Genomic DNA, 21,814 nt, shown 5'->3' on the forward strand with positions numbered 1-21,814 from the left:
TCTACTGTTATTCCTTTCTGCCACATGAAGGCAACATAGTTCTAAGCTTGAAAGTAAATGTCCCACTGTGAACCAAAAGTAATGTGAGAGCATCTTTCTTTTTTTCTTTTATTATTTCTCTGAGAATTTGGGAAGCCTCTCACTGCCAGCATCTGGTAAAAGTCTTTTCCAGGTCAGGGTCTGGAAAAAACATTTACTATGTGGCCTGTTATTTGGAGAAAATTGAGCTTTTCCTACTTTAATGTGTGTTCTTGGATGTGTGGAAGAGAGCTAGAGAGCGAAAGGCTTCACAGATAAGGTGACATTTAGCAGCCAAAGCGTGAAAGCTCAAATGGCACCCCTCATGTTCATACTGCTAAAAATTTCCTTTTTTTTCCCCCACTGTTCGTATTTCTTTTTTCTTTTTCTTTTTTCATTATATTACAGCCTCATTACTAACGCTTTGTTTTTGTTGTGGCTCTTGTTTCTGCCTACGTATTAAATTGAGCGTAAATTTGCCAACACTACGAGTGAGATTGTTGCCTAAACATCAGCTTCGTCTTGGATTGTAGGCATAGATACGCCTGCCTGCTGGCAGCCATGAAACACGGGCATTAAGTAAATGTTAAGTAAAACATGAAAAGGGGGGGAAAAAAAGGCAGGAAAAAATATAACCAGCTAAATCTTTAATGTACTTCTTTCTGATCTTTGGCTTAAACCTACCATACTACCCTTCAACCATACTGTCTTTCAGGGCTGGGATGAGTCCGCTGACTCAGGCTCCCAGCGACCCCAGCAGCTGCTGCCTCCTTTGCCTCAAGGCTGGGAGGAAAAAGTGGACAACCTGGGACGCACCTACTACGTAAACCACAACAACCGCACTACACAGTGGAAACGGCCTTCCAACATGTACGCCTGATCTCGCACTAACACAGACACGAACCTTTAAGATGTCACTGTTGGGTTTTATACATGAAAAAATCAATCGCTGTGTTAACACCCCATTAGTGGGGAAATACTCTTTAAAAATATTATTTAAGATGGTTTTTTTAGTTTTTTTTTTTTTAAAGACAGGATAACTGGAGTCGGCCACAGTTATTCCTATTTGTAGACTTTACACTCCTTTAAAAAGTAATAATTTGATATTTTAAAATATATCCATGTCTCCACTCAAATGGGAAATTATTATTATTATTATTATTATTATTATTATTATTATTATTGTTATTGTTATTATTATTAATTATATAGATATATAAAAAAGAACATTAATTATAATATTTTTAAAAAGCTACATTTTTGAGCTTTATCAGTGTTTTTGCTAAGAACTAAATAACTGCACACAGGGTAAAAACAAAATCTTGGATATAGGGGCCATTAGCTTAGCTTAGCTTTGCACAAAACTGGAGACAGAAGAATGGACTGAATGTCAGTAATCTAATGTGTTTGTCCTAGGCTAGCCTTCTGACTTAGCTTTATATTTAGGACACAGATAGAAGAGATGCTTTTAATCTTCTGAGGTAGCTCTTAGGAGTAAAATGAAAAAGCATATCGCTCAAAACGTCAAAGTAATCCTTCAACAAAAAGTATACATGGTTGACAAAACATGATGGACATATTTTATATCATTATTATTCTGAGCACACCCGATAGACTGTATGGTATTGCTGAAATAACTAAATATAACATATATAAATATAACGTTTGGCTCTTGTTACTAAGTAATCCTGCACAGGAGAATTAATTCATGATTATTAACTTTTGGTTTCAATTCACATTTTCTTGCCACATGTCTCTCAGAGACGTGATTTCAGAGATTGAGAGTGACAATCAACAGCGGCAAATCCATCAGGAAGCCCACCGGGTTTTCCGATCAAGGCGCCACATCAGTGAAGACCTGGAGAACGAGCACCTGGAGCCCAGGGACTTGGACAATGTGAGGAAAAAAGAGCAGTCCACTCAAGCACACTTAAACCTCATCTACAGTGCTAAAATTTCCAAAAGATCTGTGTTACATCAAGATTTTGTCTCTTTGTTCTCCCGGTAGTCTTGGGAGCTCATCACAGAAGAGGATAACGACAGCTTGGCTCAGTCTCTGCCCGGTCCCTCCTCCATTTTGACACCACAGCACACGCCAACACCCATCACCCAGGAGTTCTCAGAAGACTTAAATCTGAGGCTGTCGCTGACTCCCGATACAAACGGCGAAGTGCCAGGGCCCAGCTCTGCTTTGGTGAGACTGGAGAACCGTTAATTTTCCATTGTCAAAAACCTGGACCTGGTGTAAATGTAGGCAGCCAAACAAGAGGCAGCGCTGGCAGTAGCGTTTATTCTCTCTTTGCTTCCTTTGAACAGAGCCAGCTGTCAAACCGACTCCGTTCCTCAAGTATGACGGATGGCGTCAGTGATCAGGCCCAGGCTCCTCCTCTTATGGTACATATTTCTAAAGCCACAAACCCTTCCTCCAGCTTTTTCTACTTTCCTTCTCTTTCTGTGTTATCTAAGCAGGTTGCTAATGTCTCATTTACCTCTTCCTCGTGGACATGTCTGTCCTGTTAGTTTACCACATGCTAAATCACCTTTCTTGCTCCTCTTGCATTTCAACCTCCAGCAGATGCTACTACCCACCTCACCCTTTGTTTCTTCCCTCCTTCAACTGTACCACTTATTCTACTTACTTTACTTTTTGTCTCTCTAGGATTACCACACCTCTTCATCTCTCATCACTGCTCTTTGTGATTCACATTCCACTGTGTTTGAATTGTTACGTCCCACCAGAATCATGATTCCACTTAAAACCTCTGAGACAAAAAAGTAAGATTGGAGTCCTGAGTCATGGTGTCAGCTGGGATTCAGCTTAACAAACTGTCACGAGATCTGAGTCAGATGTTTGTCACACAGCTGAGTCACAGCAGTGAGCTTTAGCATTGTCAAGAAAAGGTGACAGTACAGGTGCTCGTTTCTTTCTTTCCCTTCCATGATACGTTTCTCAGAACTGGACGACTGTTTAGAAACCATTAGGGGGGGGGGGAAAGCATTTGTTTGATGTCTATACAAGGTTTAATGTTTTCCTGTGGGCGTAGTGAGCAACCACAGGAAATCCCCCCCACCCCCCTTCTGTTTAATTATTTTTTCCTTTTGTCAATTTGACTGTAATATACTTTAAAATATGTCATTAACTTAATAGGAGGATATGAGGTAGCTTTAATTTGATGTTACAGATTTAAAATTGTTCCCATATTTTAGTTTTCTATTTGTTTTGGCAGTAGTAGCTATTAAATTGCTTTATAAAAGGCTGCTGTTGGAGGACTGATATCGTTTATGTACTTCTGTGTAAGCAGAACAACACCTAGTTGCATATCTGCGTTTAAAACTGAGAAACAAAGCATGTAAATGAAAGAAAATACTTTTTTTTTTTTTCATTTTTTTCCTTCTGAATTTGATTGTTTTCTTATTGGTTCCTTTTCCCACCTTCAGCACTGTAAATCACTTACCTGCTTGAACATTTTCAGGACGCACCTGTTTCTGGTTAAAATTAAAGATGCTGCACATTGAATGGAGAGGGAAAAATCTGTTTTCCAAAGGTTAATTATAGCACAGGGATCAAACTTCTTTTTTCCCCCTCTTGCCATCCAATCACAACAGCCGTTTGCTTCACTCTGTGTCCTGTGTCCTTGCTGTTCACAGCCACTGCGCTCTTAGGCCCATAACCAAAAGATTCTCTTGTCTTTCTGCCACTCCTCACCTCCTCTGAGAATGAATTTTCCTCCCTTTTGTCCACTCAGTTTTCCTCTCTCAGCCTTCACTAGTGCCCACACTTGGATCTTAACTTCCACCCTTAAAACATAACCTATTGTGAACTAAAGACCCTCTCCCATGTTGTCTACCACCAGCAGAGTTCCCAGTCCAGAAGAACGAGAGCTCAAACAGTCTCAGGTGGTGAGGAGCCTATGGTAATATCTCAGTTTATGCACAGTATAACCCTTCATCACACATCTCTTAGTTCCCTGACACTATGTAGGATGGGACTGTCACCGAGAGCTTGCTCATTAGGAAGATTTACTCATTGTTACACCAGTGTTTCTTTCCAATAAAGTCCTGTACGAGCATATGCTGAGCAGAGCAGTGTGATCAAGAAAGTCCTATCACAATGTTTGAATAGAGTCACATTTTTAAGTCAAGAATAAAGCCATGTAGCTGTTTCTTGGCAGCCATGCAAGGGAGCAATATTCATTTAAATCCCATTTTTCACTGCCCGAAAGCACTTTGGAAATTCAGCGAAGTACAAACTTACAAGAAATGCATGCGTGCATTTTAATTTTCTTTTCTTTTGAGGTGCAGAAAAAATACTGCTTTTTTCAGTTCCTGTAGACCAGGAAGCCCTAAACAGCACTATTACTTACTAATTTTTTGACAGGAACATTATTTCTGATTCCTCTAAAATCAGATCATATGCCAAATGATGATCTGCATTTTAGAAAATCATCAAAAAAACAGATTGCCCCTTTCATGCTACACATACTTCATAATGGACACAAACAGCTAAATAAAGCAATTACTTTTGAACACATTAGAAACATAAATCATGTGCAGCGTTAGAGCAGAAGTTGTCTGTTATGTGTCTGTTTCTGTGTTTGTTGTGTTTTGACCAAGAACTGACAGCCTAGCTGTAAATAACGAATGCCACTGATCAGTCATTGATAACGAGCCATGACGCTGCATCGTAAAATGTTGCCAGTGTTCAGCCATGCTGTCTGTGTAATACATCACCAGATTATGCTGTGATTATTTGGTTGACACTCTGTAATGTTTATGCTGGAAATGGTTAATAGTTCACTTAGTTGGATTGTAATAATCTACCAGTTTTCCACAAATGGTGTTTATTTTAGTAGTAGTTTGTTGTTTTTTGGGGGGATTGTGTTTTTTGTTTCTTTTTCTTTTTTTTTCTTTTTTTTTTTGTAAAAATTGCCACCTTAAAAAAAAAAAATAAAAAAAAATAAATAAAATATATATATATATATTATTTATTTATTTATTAACAATGATCAGATATTATGTATAACTCTGGTTCTCAGCTTGAATTTATTGAATGCATTTATTTCTATCCATGTCTTTCCCTGCAGCCTCAATATAAAATATTAGAGTCCCTCCACTTGTCTAAATGTACTATTCTGTACTGATTAGCCATATTTGCTTTGCTCTCTCTCTACACTTGGCCAGTCTCCCTCGTCGACTGCTTACACCTTGACCACGCCTGGCCTGCCCCCTGGATGGGAGGAGAGGAAGGATGCCAAGGGAAGAACTTATTACGTCAACCATAACAACCGCACCACTACATGGACTAGGCCAGTTGTGCAGGTACAGCAGGTCTGAAGTGTAGCTGTCGGGCTGGCTGGACCGTAACCCAGCCCCATGATTCTTCGGCTGTGTGTTGGATCTCTTCCCACTCTATTCCCCCTCCTGTGCTTCTCCTTTTCTCTGTGTACAAGAGTGAAAGAAAAAGAGAGAGAGCTTTTAAATGTCAAAGTTCTGCGTTGTTTTGTTTCCTACTTTGTCCAACTTTTACTGTGCGTCTTCCTTCTCTTGTCTAGCATTTTGTGTAACATAAGGATGAAGTTCAACTGTGTATTGGTCACGTGTTTCTAAACCCTGGCATGGGACCGCAACCACTACTCTTCCCTCCCTCCTCCCATTTCCACTCCATTTTTCCACCCTGCCTTTCTGTCTGCAAGCGAGGCAGCCCCACGTAAGCAGTGCTCACAGAGAGACGGCTACAGAGGGGACTGGGTGTATGTTTGATGCTCTCCTTTGAAATCCACCCTTGCATTTGTGCCTTTTTATGGTCAACTCTGTAACTCTGTGACTGTATTATAAATGTCATAGTCTCCTCATTCTCTGATTCTCATCTGTTTTCTTAAGTACTCGGAAGGAGAGGCAAATCTATCAAATAATTCCTCTGTGTTTGTTATAAAGTTATACCCCGCTGTAAATGTGGGCTGTACCTCCCACCTCATCTAGGGGTGAAAGTTATGTGGTAATCTTACTATTTCAAACCTTTGTCATTGTTTTCTAGTTGGATGTAAAATCCTATTGTTGTTTTGTTCGTGGCCCTGAAATGACCCCTGCCTTTGAGATTTTAGTGGCTTATTTCCCAAGGAAAAAAAAGCCTGCATCCAGACCTTTCCAGTGCAGAAAAGCATGCTTCTCAAAGAGACTTTATTTTTATTTTTTATTTTTGGCAAACAGCATGGCATGCTTGATTTCTTCCCAACCTAACCTCAAAAGTGCTGTTCTCACTGACAGCTGACTGAAGACGGCGCCAGCACCTCAGCAGCAGCAGCAGCAGCAGCAGCATCATCATCAGGAGGAGCCTCAGCTCTGGCACCTGCATCCACCCCTTCCTCCTCTTCCAATGCCTCCAACAACCACCTCCATGAGCCCCAAGTCCGACGACCTCGTAGCCTCAGCTCCCCTACTGTCACCCTTTCCACCCCCTTGGAGGTGAGAATTAGCCACCTGTACTGTCCCGCTCCACCATCATTCCCATCTCCTTTTCCTCTACATACTTGAGGACCACCTATTTCTGTCCTACCTTCCTAAATCTTTACCCTCCCGTCCTTTCTTGCCATGTGCTCCAAATTGCTAAACCATGATCTTCACTTTCTCACACTTCTGTCTGTCTGTTCCTTCTAAAGATTAACATTTCCACCTGTTAGCTCTCCTCTTTTCAGGTTGCTGCTTTTGTCTTCTCCTCATTGCCAAACTTAATGAAATCTTCTCAAGTGTTGTTGGGATCTCTCCATTAATGACAGTTTTCTTTTTTCATATTGCTCTTACTTTTCTCCTCATTGATGAAAGTTGAGCTCATGACTGTGTACTAAAGGACCTTGCAGCTAAACACTGATTAGATGAATAATATGATCCGAGCTTTCCTTAAGCACCGCGATTCACACTATGGTTTAAAAGAATAATAGCATGAACCTGCTGTGGTAAATCTAAGATGGCTAAATTATTTAAATTGATAATGCAGGGGTCCCCAACTCCAGGCCTCGAGGGCCGGTGTCCTGCAGGTTTTAGATCTCACCCTGGGTCTACACACCTGAATCAAATGATTAGTTCATTACCAGGCCTCTGGAGAACTGCAAGACATGTTGAGGAGGTAATTTAGCCATTTGAATCAGCTGTGATGGATCACGGACACATCTAAAAACTGCAGGACACCAGCCCTCGGACCTGGAGTTGGGGACCCCTGTAGTAATGGGTCCCAAATAATGTAATTTGTTAAAATAAAACTAGGGACATACAAGTGAAGGAGTGGAAAAACTATTAAATAAAGACTGTTTTGGTAATGCAATGGCAAATCGGTTTTATTTGGGAAGGCGTGACAAATTGTAAATAAGGAACTTAAGGAAGGCTGTGTCAATATTACTGTGTGTTTGCACTAGGTTTTATAATCAAATAAGACCGCATTCAAGGCTAATTCACTCTCTGATGCTACTCTATGCTAACAAAACATCAAAGGTCTAACTAAAGTAACAAAGCACACAGAAAGCTTAATAGAGGAGATTATATGTAGCCAGTCCGTGTACATTCCTGGTGTTTGACTCATCTAGTGGACAGATTAAATATTAGCTTTTTTTTTCCATCTCTGCTTTTCAATAACCTGAATGTTAATGACCAATAGCAATTCATAGAGTCATCCTGCCGCCTCCATGTTATGTTGTTCCCAACATTATGCTTTACATGACTGCTTTCTCTCACTCATTGGTCAGAGGGTGTTAATATTCACACAGCATAAGTGGTTAATGCGTTAGCCGTATAACACCTGGGTAAAATATTGAAATTTCTACTTGTGTTTTTTTTTTTTTTTTTTTTTTTAAGCTGCAGGCTACATCATGCAGATAACCTTTGAGGTTGTCAATTTAATTGCATCGCATTAATTTGCACGTACATTTTCTCCTCAACCTAAATTATGCACTACGAATGCAAATGTAAGTCTGATCAACACGTTTCTAGAAATGCATGATCTCATCTGGTGCTTCTGCAGCCTTTTAATGGCTTTATTCGGTGGTGAAGATGCTACCTAGGGAACAGACCTGAACAAGTTTTAATTAAAGTGTGTGCGAGTATTGTGGAAGTAAAAGGAAGTGAAATAGTCACAGCAGAAAGTTGTAATTACAACTTGCAGGGGATGTGGGAGGTTTGTGGTTAATTAATGCACTCTTCTCTCTTGTTTGAAAGAAGAAGAAAAAAGTCAATCAGTGATGATTACTGCTATTAAAAAAAAATATATATATATATCTGATGCAGGGACACTTTTTAGTCTGGACGACATAAGGAGCTTTTACCAGAGATGTTCACTTTCCTGTATATAAATAGTTTCTGGTATTATGTTGTAATTAGGTTTCCTTTCAGCCTTGACAGAGAGCTCTGTTACCAGATTTAGATTAATGAGTTCTGCTGGATTTAAAGTAAACATTTGTTAGTTGTTCTTGTACTTCTTCAGTATCTAGGTAACCAAGAGAGAGCAAGAGAAGTCTTACCCATTATCTGGGAAGGGTGATAAATCAGATGTGTGTGACATTTTCATTTACAGGTTGATGGAGTAAACAGCATGGAACATGGAAATCAGAAATGAGCCTGGTATTAACTGATATAACTGATATAATAGTTTAAAGAGAAAAGTGGTGATGATACTTTCAAATGTTGCAAGTTTTAGATGGAAATCTCATGGTGCTAAGAATTCTAATCTTTTTCTCTCTTTTTTTATGAGCAGACAAAGAAAAAGGAGATTGTTGGAAGATGTGTTTCTGTCTCTGTTAATGATCACTAATTTTCTATCTCGCTGTCAGTCAGTGTCTGTTGAAGTTTCGACATGTGTCCTTATTTTATCATGAAATGGGAGATAGCATTACATGATCTTTATTTATTTATTTCATGTCACTGTTTCCCCAGGGAGCCAACAACATTCAGGTACGGAGGGCTGTGAAAGACACACTTTCTAATCCTCAGTCTCCCCAGCCGTCCCCTTACAGCTCCCCAAAGTCGCAACACAAGACCCAGCAGAGCTTCCTGCCCCCAGGATGGGAGATGAGAATAGCTCCAAATGGACGGCCTTTCTTCATCGACCACAACAGCAGGACCACCACCTGGGTGAGCAAGCACATTGCTGTTTAGGGACGAGGAAAAAACACTCTGTGATTTTTAATCTAGTGATTAGAATTGTGGGGCAGTATTTAGTGTTGGTCTTTTAGTGACATCTGGTGGTGGTAAGGTAAATTTTATGTGCACTTTGACAGAGCTGCTTTTTTACCTTTTAATATAGAGAACAAGGTGCACATTTAGAGTTTGTTGTGCTTTTTCCAATATAATAGTTTACTTTCCTGTCTTTTACTGCTGACAATCAGGAGGATCCCAGGTTGAAATATCCGGTCCATATGAGGAATAAGAACTCAATGGAGCCTGGTGACCTTGGCCCTCTTCCTGTAAGTACAATTACTATAAGACTAAGTATATATTTAACCTTTGGCCTACAATGGAGATGCAAAACAACCTCATGAATCACAAAGACTGCATAGCTTTGTGCACTCATCATTAGCAATATGTATTCTGTCTTTTATGTGTGTAACAAATCTGCTCGTTTGGAGTAGTACAACCATGTAGTCTTAGCTAAAGTAGAATCAAGTCAACATAATAATTTTGTGTTATAGTGCATGTTGTAATCAGCGTGTGATTGGTCTGTTTATGTTTAAAATTAAAATATGAAAGAAATTACTTTTACAGTAAAATATGAAACTTCATGTGATCAGACTCATTACACATTTCCATTTTTAGTCATGTAAGAACAGAAGCTGTTTGTGTGAAGCTTAGCCAAGAGGGTCTGGGGACTGTAATAACCTAATTAGGAGGTGAAACCTTCAGATTCCCTGGAAGTGGGCAAAATGTTACTGTAACTAGGTGTAGTAGTAATAATAATAATATTACTAATGACAGTAATAATAAAAAAGCTTTATGGGTTTGTACAACTCACAGGCTTGTGTGGTGTGTGTGCATGTGTGTATGTGTTCTCTCTCTCCCCCTTTCTCTTTTCTCTTCATTCTGATGGATCTAATGTATGCTTCTTCTACACCTGGCCATGTCTGTTTGGCAGAACCTACCAGAGGAGGTTGGTTGGTGCCTCCCTCCCTCTGCCTGCCTACCTGTCTGGTCCAGTCCAGTCTGGTCAAATGCCTGCAGACAGCCTTCTGTTTTCTTTTTTTTTTCTCCTCTTCTCTCTCTCTTTCTTTCAGTGTTTTCTTTTTTCATGACCAGCATGGGTGGATTGTACCTCTACCTCCTTTTTAGTATTTTACCCCACTTCCTCTCTCTGTGTGCAGCCTCCTTGCACCACTGCCGCTCCTTCTGTTAATGTTTAACATTTGGAGCTCCCCATCATTGTCCTTGGATCTCTCAGTCTGTAGCAATGTCTGAGAAACGGTTAACACTAGACGGATTTCCCAGGCATTTGTTGGAGTAGGACTGATTGAAGGAGTGAGACTAGAGTACATAATGGGAGTAAAACAAGGAGGGAGGGAGGTTTCAAAGGAAACACAAGGAGCTAAATATATATATATATATATAAATACATATATATCAGAGGAAGGAATTGGCTGTATGCTGCATGTATTCTCAGTTTTTTCAGCCTGGTCTCCACTCATGCAGCAGCAGCATCCTTACACATATACCGTACGTCTTGTAGCTACACCTTGTTCAACAGATTGAACTGTGGCTTCCCCCCACCCCTTTACACTCAGTCTACTGTAATGTTTTTATTTGCTTGATTGCTGGTGCCGTACGAGTGTGTGTGGCCTGTGACACTGTACTGAGTGGTCACCGTGTCAGTCGTGGTATACTGGTTTGAACTCATAGTGGTGATTTAACCTTTATGTTGTGGTTGTATCCCTGCCTTGCTGATGTGCCAGACCGAACTCAAATATGGCACAAAATCCTTTCATTTCCTTTGTCGGTGTTTGATTGAGCTTACCTTGCTTGCAGTGCTGGGATGTCATTGTTTGGACCATTTAGTGGTCAGTGAAGTTCAATTAAACATAAATTTGAAGAAAAGGAAAAATAAATGGATGGATTTAAATTGCTATTTGAGCACGGCCTGTTTATTGGCGCTTTCTAGTAGTTTCTTATTCTTCCTCTCTTCTTCTTTTTCAGCCTGGATGGGAAGAAAGAGTTCACACAGACGGACGCACCTTTTACATCGACCACAGTAAGATAACTTTTCCATGCTTGCATTTGGTTATGTGTGCAGTCATGTGAAAAACCAAGCAACACCCTGTTATTCGGTTGCTTGTAGAGCTACATTTAGCAGCAACAAACATGAGGTAGCTATTTTCTGGATGACGTTATCAGTCTCTCGCATTGTTCTGGAGGAATTTCGGTCCACCCTTCTTTATAAAGTTGCTTCAGTTCATTGAGGGCTGCACGCATTTATTTATGCACAGCTCTTCCACACCATTCAGTCAGGCTGAGGTCTGGATTTGACTGGGTCATTGCAGCAGCTTGATTCTTTGCTTTTTCAACTGTTCTGTTGATGTGTTGCTGTGCTTGGGATTATTGTCCTGACTAAGCCTTAGCTGTCAGACAGATGGCCACACAAGAATACTTTAAAATACAGTTCACGGTTGAATCAATGACTGCAAAGTAAATTTATGCTGTGCCTAGATGGTGTGTTTGATTTTTGGCAAATGTGGTGCTGTGGATTATTGCAAAATATCTCCATTTTGGTATCTCTACCTGGAGTTCTGGGAAAGTGTATATCCCATTGGGTTACTTGTACTGTTAAAGCTTAACAGCTGTACTCTATTTTGCTGCTGTGTTCTTACCTTCTACTTTCCTGCTGGATCCAGTTTATGATCATTGCTATGTTACAATTGAGTCTTTATAATAACATTGTCTCTGATAGCAGTCAGACTATTTGGCTCTCTCATGAAGGCTAAGTTCCAAACTAGCTGTTGGTGTTCACCTGATCTGACTTGAAGACAGTCAAGTATTTCACCTCACCAACTCTGACCTCCATGCCATCCTTTTTTTCTGTTTTTCCTGTCCCGCAACCCAAGTTGAGTTCCATCTAGTCACATCAAGTCTGTTAGTACATCAGACTTAGTAGATATATTAGTGAATGGCTTTAGCTTTTGTTGACATCATCATCAAATCCTTTGAATAGTCTATCCCTGCAACACGTCTATTCATGAACTCCGTGAACCCTTTCACTTTGGCTTCAGAACGCACTACAGCACAGAGACTGCTCTCATCAAGATCACAAACAACCTCCTCATTGCAGATTCTGGCTACATCATCCTCATTGTCATCGTCCTCTCAGGAGCTTTTGACCTGTTTGTTCCTGTGGCAGCAGTAAGGGTGTACTAAGTTTTTTACAGGATAGCATGGAGTCCTATGAAAACCTTTTTCACATTATATTGCTTTTCTGCCATTATTTTTTTGTTTCTTATTTACTCAAACTGGTTTCAAACATCTGTTTCGTTCCAGTGTCCCTGAACATAATTTCTTCAGGATACAAATGAAATGATGTTCTGTTGTGTTCATTTTATCCAGATACAAAGAACACGCAGTGGGAGGACCCGCGTCTACAGAGTCCAGCCATCACAGGACCCGTGAGTTGTTTCCTCTTACTGCCCCACTTGTTTAGGGAGTCGCTACATGGAAATGACAGCTTTTTCTCTTAACATAGCAGTTCTATCTGTCGTCCACTCTCATCAGCCCCGGCCCGTCTGTGCACAGCAGAGATAAATCACTTAGTAGTTGCATTTGTCACTTAACATGCTAACACCTGGTGTCCCTCTGTGTACCACTTCAGACTTCACTCTCACTGGAAGGTCGCCACCATGTTGCACTTGTGTTCAAACATTTATATCAGGAAACCCAACGAGGAGACTGATAATTTTTGACTGTTTCTTGACTTCTGTGTTTTGTTTGTCTTTGCAGGCAGTTCCCTACTCCAGAGAATTCAAACAGAAATATGACTACTTCAGAAAGAAATTAAAGAAACCGGTAAGACTTTCTATCCTGTGTCTCTAGTTTCTGTCTGTGCTACTCTTGCATAATTATGCAAAAGATAAATGTTATCCAAACTTCCTGACTTCCTCTTGCACAAAGCGGTCTAATTGCTTCTGTTTTGATTATGCTTGATTGCGTACTTAGTCAGCTTTCTTCACACTGTCACAACACTGGGTGACTGAGTATAACATCTGTGTTGTATATTAAATATTCATTGCAATTCTTCCACATTCTTTTTATTTAAAATATGCTGGAGTTGATACATAATTACCACTTATTGTCCATTATTTTTCTTTTCTGTTGCTGTTTGATTTCTGAATTTAATCTTAAGTGAACAGTGACAATTCGTTTTAAACAAAGATTAGTTTGGACTGTCTGCTGACACAACATTATGTATTTGCGTTTTTTAGTAACAAAAGATTCACACATGCCCAGAGACCAATTGAGGACTCCCCCCAGCTAACTCTGGTTCTTAGTGAATAATGTGTATTCCTCAAGTAGTTGCTGGTAATCAGTAGTAATCTTTTGGATAGAGGGTTTTAAACCAAAGAGAAGCAAATTTTAGTTTGAAGATGAATGTTTCCTGTTCACAATTTCCATCACCAGTGAATGTCATCACTGTCCAACAACCACGCCGACTTGTCACAGAATACAAATTTTGTGACAGGGGACCAACACCATCTGTTATATAAACTTTCCAGTGGATGATCTTTGACATTACTTTCTTCTAAGAACTCTCTTGTTTTAGCTGTTTTTAAATCAGTAACAACAGAACCCTAGTTACAGTTTTTACTTTTAACCATTTCAGGCTGACATCCCTAATCGATTTGAGATGAAGCTACACAGGAACAACATCTTTGAAGAGTCTTACCGTCGAATCATGTCACTAAAGAGGCCAGATGTTTTGAAGGCACGTCTATGGATCGAGTTTGAATCGGAGAAAGGACTAGACTACGGTGGTGTGGCCAGAGAGTGGTTTTTCCTCTTATCTAAGGAGATGTTCAATCCTTATTATGGCCTTTTTGAATACTCTGCAACGTAAGTGTCTGCTCGTTTGTGTGTGCCTCCTTTAAGAGCTGTTTTTGAGACTGAAGAAAGGCGTTGAACCCTTGTGAATTCAACAGGATATCACACACCACTCAGGACATAGTGTTACACAAAGCTAGTCGTAAAGGAACCATTCTTTCTGTTCTGAGCCATGAAAACATCCATCTCTACTCATTTAAATGAGTTGGCTGTTGAGGGGCAGTGCTGCCGTGTCATCCCCATGAGAGTTGTGAAAGTTTCCTTTTACTTTGATTAGCTTTTCCTCTTATTCAAAAAGCCAACGTCAAACAAGGGCTTCCCACACACAACACGCATTAAGGTGGTCAAAGTGTCTTATGTTGTACCGTCATCAATATGTAATGACTTTGTTCTCACATATTTTTGACATGAAGTACCCAAAGAAAATAAATGGTGACATTTAAGGGCAAACAATTGAAAATTTTAAATGGAAAAAGTAGTCTATAGATGTGGTTACATGAAAAGATGTCTCCACTCCACTGTTCCTACTTTTGTGTTTTGTGTTGTTTTTTTCCCCCTATTTTTATTACAATTCTTTTCTAAATGCCTCACTTTAGTAATGTGTATGCATTTAAACGCCTAATCTTATGAAATCGATATTACTGTCAAATGTGAGCATGAAATCCCTTTCTTCATCTGTGCTCATGTCTTTCCAGGGACAACTACACTCTCCAAATTAATCCCAACTCTGGCCTATGCAATGAGGATCACCTCTCCTATTTCAAGTTCATCGGGCGTGTTGCTGGAATGGCCGTGTTTCATGGAAAGCTGCTGGATGGTAGGCGACTTGATTGTAGAGGATCGTTTTGATATTACAAAGTTAGCACAGAATGTTAAAGCACTCCGTCAGTTGTGTTTTTAAACGTGTTGTAGAATGTAGAAAATAAAAGTGATGTTGATGATTATCATCATGTTTTGGGGGTTTTTGTGCCTCTTTTCAGGTTTTTTCATCCGACCATTCTATAAGATGATGCTAGGAAAACAGATTTCTCTTAAAGACATGGAGTCTGTGGTAAGGTTTCTTTTTGCACTACAGAGCCAGTGAGTTTGGATCTGTGAAATATTTATTCCTTGAACTTGCTTTACTAAAATAAATAAATATATTTTTGCTTAGCTTTCTTTGGAACAGTTTTGCATTGATGAAGTAAAACTCTTCTTTCTCACAAGTGAAGGCCAATGAATTCTTTAATTTTCTTTGTGTCTAATAGGACAGTGAGTACTACAACTCTCTAAAGTGGATTCTGGAGAATGATCCCACTGAGCTGGACTTGAGGTTTTGCATTGATGAGGACAATTTTGGGCAGGTGTGCAGGCATCGAAGCAGTCACTTTTAATCAGTTAAAACCTCATTTTAATTTCAGTATACTAATGTTATTGCGTATCAGAAGAAAACTCGCCTTTTATTTAATCCTTCAGACCTACCAGGTTGACTTGAAGCCCAGTGGCTCAGACATGGTGGTCACCAATGACAACAAGAAGGAATACATAGAGTAAGTATTTTTATTTTCATGTCATCCGTTGACTCATATTTATGAACAAAATTGCAATCATATGCTCATCTACAATAATAATAAATATGAATTTTCCCTCTGTCAGTCTGGTCATTCAGTGGAGATTTGTCAATCGGGTCCAGAAGCAGATGAACGCTTTCTTGGAGGTATTTATGTACGCTTACCACTCGAGGGCAATGTGGCCACTGATTTTTAGTTAGTTTACCTAAGCCTTTGGGGGGGCTGTAGCTTAAGAGGCAGGTCATCTGCTAATCGAAAGGTTGGTGGTTCGATCCCTGGCTGCTCCAGTCTGCATGCATAATATCCTTGGCCAAGATACTAACCCGAAGTTGCTTTCTGATGCATCTATCAGAGTATGAATGTGTGTGAATGTTAGATAGAAAGCACTTACATAAACAAAGCATAGAAAAGTGCTTGTGTGAATGGTTGTTGTATAGAGCACTTTAAGTGCTCAGGCAAAGTAGAAAAGCGCTATAGAAGAAATAGTCCATTTTACCATTACTTAGTTTAAGAGTTGAATTTAAATTCTTCTAAAGCTGCTTACTTGTTATTATAATTCCTTTTGTTTAATTTTCAGGGCTTCACTGAGCTCATTCAAATAGATCTGATCAAGATCTTTGATGAAAACGAACTGGAGGTATGAATATCTTTCTAGTAAAGCTAAAAAAAAATGTTTAACTTATTATCCAGTGGGTAAAATTAATATCAAGATGGGGGTTTTTTTGTTTTGTTTTGTTTTTTCAAATTAAAATACTACTTGTGTGAGAATATTTTATCCTACTCTTAAGCTGCTTTGTCATCTTTAGACTGTCCTAAGTAACCTTGCTTGCTGGGACACTTATTATAGACCGTTTATTTAAGGCTATACCTGGGAGATTCGTTAAAATTTTTAAGGGTTTATTTTATGGTAAAATGTGGCACTGGGTGTAAATGCTGTCTTTAATTTCACCCCCGTCTCTCTGTAGCTGCTCATGTGTGGTCTGGGTGACGTTGACGTCAACGACTGGAGACAACACACCGTTTACAAGAATGGCTACTGTCCCAATCACCCCGTCATACAGTGGTTCTGGAAGGTATGCTCATTACTCAGTTACACAGTTCGAGACTCATAACTGGATGCAGCAGAAGCATTTAAACTATGTTAGTCTACGCGTTTCTGGACGTTTCATCATAAAAGCACGTTTCCCTCCATCTGGCCTGCGAGTGGAAGTTGCTGGCCTCGTTTTTGAAGATCAAAGTCTGTTTGGAAGAACAGGCTTGTTTGCTCTGATGAAAGAGGCTAAAGTGGTACCTGCCCCTGGTTATCATTTGTCTTGACTTGAGCGTTAACACACTCACACAGCAAACACACACTAGCCACAGTAACTGCTGTGTCCTGTCATCTGATTAAAGGCTCCGACCGCTTCTGTTTAATTTTGTGTCGTCACTTTTTCCTTTGATGTTTTTTCTTTTTTTTGTGTGTGTTCAAATGTACATTTATACTCTGCGTATATTTGTGAGGACACTCATTGACATAAACATACCCTTACCTCTTGCCAATTAGTTAACAACTAGTTTAATAACTCACTGTTAACCCTAAAATGCAGTCCAGCAGTTCTTTGAAGGTCACAAAATGAGGACCGTCCATGTCCTCACTTTCCCAAATGTCCTCACGTCAGAGATCTAAAACTTCATCCCCACACAGACGTGCACAAAGGCAAGATTGCAAAACTATATGGAGAAACTTTCTTCAAATATCATTTTGTGTTGAGTTGATGGGAAAGCGTTAATAAAGAGAGTGTTATTTATTTTTTTGATTGAAAAATTTTGTTGACTTTTTGGAAATTGAAATGTTCCTCTCTCGTCAGGTTGTCTTGTTGATGGATGCTGAAAAAAGAATTCGACTCCTCCAGTTTGTCACAGGAACATCACGAGTGCCCATGAATGGTTTTGCTGAGCTTTATGGTACGTGACCTAAGCAGATAAGTTTGGTGTTTGTGTGGTGTTTTCTACTTTTGTAGCAGTGTTAGCATATGCTTGGCCAGAACAAGATGCAACAAGGTCACAAAAATCCTTTTCTAACAAATTGTGGTCCAAAGATTGAGTAAATGCAATTCCACACATAAAAAGAGATGTCAAGATTTGCTAAGTTGTAAAATGTCACATTGATTTGTTTAAAAAAAAAAAATCCTTTGTTTTAGATTCAGTAAATATCCAAAGGCTTTCCTGCAGCCAAGGTCTTAAAGGGTTTAATTTGTCCTCGTGTGTGCATCAAGAGTGGAATCATAATTGTTTCTCCCGTTGTGCCAGGTTCTAATGGTCCTCAGCTGTTCACCATCGAGCAGTGGGGAACACCAGATAAGTTGCCAAGAGCTCACACATGGTATGTCACTGCTACACACACTCACAGAACAACAAAGCTGAGAGTCTGCAGCTGTGCTAGCAGCTCTGTGAAGCTGCACAGTGGTGCTTAGCAAAAAAATCTGACATGCTTTCAGTGACAGTCCTAGCAGGCACTTAAAGCTAAACTGATGGGAATGTCAGCTGGGCAGAGTTTTTGTCACATGCAAGGTAAACGTGTGCATGGTACCAGTTAGTGTGAAGACATTCATTTTTATGTTTTTGCCCCCTGGTGACCACATTAAACTTGGCAGTAATATTCTTGGTTTTCAGTTTGTCGGTCATCCAGTCCAATGTTCAGTGTGTGCGGTCTGTGTTCTTCTCTTTAGCATCACGGACTGAATTTGTATATTTTTTTTTTTTTTGTAGCCACGCAGGAGAAGGTATGAGCTAAATCGTACTTGTGAGCTTATTTCTCAAATACATTGTAGCACTATTGCCACTGTTTTATATACTGCCATAGTATTTGAAGCCCTTTTGTATGTGAAAGATTTACACAAGTCTTGTACAGAGGTTAACTGCATATTTGCAGTTCTTCCTATAGTCTCATATGACAGACAGACTGGTGCGGCGTCAATGGTCATGTGGAGATTGTACTGGTCTGTCATGGTAAGAAGTGAAGCTGTTGATGTACTGGTCGCTCTACATTCCTAACCTTAACTATGATCATGAGCTGTGGGGTAGGGCTTTAATAATGAGACTGGGTGAGGGTTTTCTCTGAATTACTGTAGGATCTTTAACTTACAGTAAAAAGTGCCTCAAGGCAACTATTTGGCGCTATAAAAATGAAAATGACTTGAGTGATCCCTGTGGATGATATGATATTGCCTCATACAGAACCAAAAAATGTAATTAATTTATTTATTATAAATGTTACCCTTTTCTTTTCCAGTTTTAACCGCTTGGATCTACCAACCTATGAATCATTTGAAGACCTGAGAGAGAAGCTCCTGATGGCCGTCGAGAACGCGCAGGGCTTTGAGGGAGTCGACTAGAACGGCTCCCTCCAACCGCATCCAACCCTCCAACGATAAGACAAAATGAAACAGGGATGTCAAACCAGCTGCTGTAGCAGTTCTGTGCAAGCATGTTGTACTGTAATGCCTGACTGCGAGCCACCTCCACTGCACGGTGGTTCGAGACTGTACAGCGACTTGTCGAGCCAATATGCCTACGTCTTTATATCTTTTAAGTCTGGGTAGGTCCCTCCTTTTAAGGTGCTGGGGAAAGGAAGGGAGTGTCGCACTGTTTCGAATGCTGAATTCTGTTATCCACAGGCATGAGCAATGAATGACAGGAGCTGGCCCCTGATCCGCTGTTTCTTCCCCCTCTACCCTCGTCCTGTGAAAATCTACAGTGCTGGAAAACACCAATGCATTTCAATAGCTCCTTTATGTACACTATAGCACAGTATTTGCACCGCCTTCTACAGAGGGGTGCTTCGCATGGCCTTAATCTGGCTTCTACATGCACTATTTCTCTAAGAAACTGCAACGGCACTATGATCACAACACTCTCAAATCCTTAGACCAACACCAGATTACCTTAGGAATGCTAGCCAATCACATTTCAGGAAATTGGCCACGCCCCTCCGTAGAGCCTTGTCTGCACTGTGTGATCAGAGATCACCATGCAGCCTTTTTGTAGAATAAAGTTTTCTTTCTTTTTCAGCCACTAATAATGATTCAAAGATGGGGGATGAGTTCCCAGAGATAGGAAATTCTTTTTTTTTCCTTAAAAAAAAAAACAAAACATTTTGTCATCATGGAACAAGTTTTCTTTTGAACATTTGGTATAACTCTTCCAGGAAAGTACTCTCAGTGTATTTGTACTGATGAACAATTGTTCTTTACTATTTTGACAACTATATATGACATGGTGTGTGAAGTGAAAATCTGGCTAGTCTGGGAAATGATTAATCCATATCATTTGTTACAGTGATAGCAAATGTGTTTAATAAAACTGTTTTTATTGTAGTGCTTTGAGAGCAGCATGAAACTGTATCTTGTGTTTGCTACGTAATAATTTGGAAGTGTAATTGATCTTGAGGTTGGGGAGGGAAAACTTAAAATTAAGGGGGGGGGGGGTAGTTTCTCTAAGACGTCACGATTACATTAATATTCTCATGCCTGTTGCTGTTCATAATGCTGTAAATTGTACTTGAGGGGAGATTTAAAAACAATTTTAAGTTCTTTCATGATTATATGAATATATGTATGTATGTATGTATTACATTTAACAGAAGTATTACTGATCAACACTAAAATGAAGCTGTGCGTGTGTGTGTGTGTGTGTGTGTGCGCGCGTGGATGTTTGAGAGAAAAGCTGTGATCCCCACTGAATATAAAGCAGCACGTTTCTTACAAAGAAAAGAAGTGTTTTCTTTTTTTCTTATCTTGTTTCTCTTTTTCTAACACTATTGAACCTAAAGGGCACTTTATAGATCACTCTGAGGTCATGTCGCCTGTTATGTCTCTTGTCATTTACTTGAATGTGATTTCCCCCTCCCACCCTCTCTTATTCAAAGCACTCACTTGGTGCAATATGTGGTCTGTAAATCTGGGCTGCTGCTACAAAAAGTTGACAGAAATGAAGCTGAGCCTTCACATCTTTTAATATTCTTTTATCTCTTCCTTTTTCCCCTTTCTCTACATTTCCCTCCCTTCTGTTTCTTCCAGTTTGTGATCCCAACACTCAGACTGACTCTACAGTTTTGTTTTTGTTGTTGTTGTTTTTTTTTTAAACAAACGAGGGTTAATATCATTTTGTTCAGTTCGCTGATTTCTGCAACTCTTTGTGGTTCATTTAATTTCAGTCAAATAAAAACCTGACTTCTCACACACTGTGTTGTTTATTCGAGATCCAACTTTCCTTAAAAACGAGGTGGATGAGCCGTGAAACGGACACTGTTTACTGTTTCAATAAAGCCCCTTTGGAGAAATCTGCTCAAGTGCACGAGCATCCTGTACATTTTGGATAAATCGTCGGCCTATAGTTGTGCATGTGCTTCTTATAAATGTGAAAGGTTGGATCGTATGGCTTAAGTCCTCCATAACACCTGCACAACTCCCTTGAAAATGAAAGTTTGCTGAGCTTTTTTGCTTCAAAGTTGCAATTTGCATCAATAATGAATCAAAAACTGTAAAAATATAATAAATTACAATATGCTAGTAAGGATTATTCAGTGTAATTGGTACTTCGACTAATCGTGCCAGAACTACAACTACATATTCCTCAAATTTTAAATGCCCCAATGTGCAGTGTGTAAAATTGATTGCCTTACAGATTTGAGGGTTGGTTTTTTTTTGCATGTTTGTTACTCTTACATATGTCAGATCAAACAAATGTTGATATTAGTCAGAAAAAATAACTTCTTAAATGATGATTTCATTTATTAAGGAAAACAATTGCCTCCAGTGTTTAATGACAGATTAACTGTCATTAAATTTAAATTTCACTAGCCACACCCAGGCCTGATTACTGCCAGACCTGATCAATCATGAAATCATTTAAACAGAACCTGTCTGACAAAGTGAAGTAGACTAAAAGACCTCGAAAAGCATCCTGCCATGACCTAAAGGAGCTGAAGAACAGATCAGAAATCAAACCACTGGCTAAAGCTTTGGAACTGCTGCCATTGCTGATTAGACATCTGTGTTAATGAACAGCTGAACAGGTGTACCTAATAAAGGGGCTGGTGAGTGTATTTTTAACATGTAATCAGAGACTTTTTCTAACTTTATTACTGACTGATCATTCAAACTAATTTGGGTGGATAAATATGCCCCTATATTTTAATTTATCGTATTTTAACT

The 21,814-nt window shown here is 39.5% G+C and overlaps 1 protein-coding gene across 6 annotated transcripts in view; it reads left to right on the top strand.

Annotated features, from left to right (window-relative positions):
• The window catches only part of nedd4l (NEDD4 like E3 ubiquitin protein ligase), a 43,977-nt gene extending 23,138 nt beyond the window's left edge, over positions 1 to 20,839 (top strand). For 4 of the 6 annotated variants that reach the window (XM_031754443.2, XM_031754444.2, XM_039615465.1 and 1 more), the window contains 23 exons: positions 734 to 888; positions 1,780 to 1,915; positions 2,027 to 2,212; positions 2,335 to 2,412; positions 3,873 to 3,932; positions 5,200 to 5,337; positions 6,283 to 6,480; positions 8,935 to 9,132; positions 9,387 to 9,464; positions 11,182 to 11,236; positions 12,583 to 12,641; positions 12,973 to 13,038; positions 13,853 to 14,082; positions 14,766 to 14,887; positions 15,051 to 15,121; positions 15,318 to 15,413; positions 15,526 to 15,599; positions 15,706 to 15,766; positions 16,198 to 16,257; positions 16,586 to 16,693; positions 17,468 to 17,564; positions 17,910 to 17,982; positions 18,892 to 20,839. In XM_031754443.2, coding sequence (XP_031610303.1) covers positions 734 to 888; positions 1,780 to 1,915; positions 2,027 to 2,212; positions 2,335 to 2,412; positions 3,873 to 3,932; positions 5,200 to 5,337; positions 6,283 to 6,480; positions 8,935 to 9,132; positions 9,387 to 9,464; positions 11,182 to 11,236; positions 12,583 to 12,641; positions 12,973 to 13,038; positions 13,853 to 14,082; positions 14,766 to 14,887; positions 15,051 to 15,121; positions 15,318 to 15,413; positions 15,526 to 15,599; positions 15,706 to 15,766; positions 16,198 to 16,257; positions 16,586 to 16,693; positions 17,468 to 17,564; positions 17,910 to 17,982; positions 18,892 to 18,994 — 2,502 coding nt within the window. In that variant the 3' untranslated portion in view covers positions 18,995 to 20,839. The remainder of the gene's footprint in view (positions 1 to 733; positions 889 to 1,779; positions 1,916 to 2,026; positions 2,213 to 2,334; positions 2,413 to 3,872; positions 3,933 to 5,199; positions 5,338 to 6,282; positions 6,481 to 8,934; positions 9,133 to 9,386; positions 9,465 to 11,181; positions 11,237 to 12,582; positions 12,642 to 12,972; positions 13,039 to 13,852; positions 14,083 to 14,765; positions 14,888 to 15,050; positions 15,122 to 15,317; positions 15,414 to 15,525; positions 15,600 to 15,705; positions 15,767 to 16,197; positions 16,258 to 16,585; positions 16,694 to 17,467; positions 17,565 to 17,909; positions 17,983 to 18,891) is intronic. The other 2 variants (XM_039615466.1, XM_039615467.1) reach the window with 2 other exon arrangements.
• The last annotated feature ends 975 nt before the right edge of the window (positions 20,840 to 21,814 follow it).

The sequence above is a fragment of the Oreochromis aureus genome, linkage group 7 (assembly GCF_013358895.1).
Source record: "Oreochromis aureus strain Israel breed Guangdong linkage group 7, ZZ_aureus, whole genome shotgun sequence".
Classification (NCBI taxonomy): domain Eukaryota; kingdom Metazoa; phylum Chordata; class Actinopteri; order Cichliformes; family Cichlidae; genus Oreochromis; species Oreochromis aureus.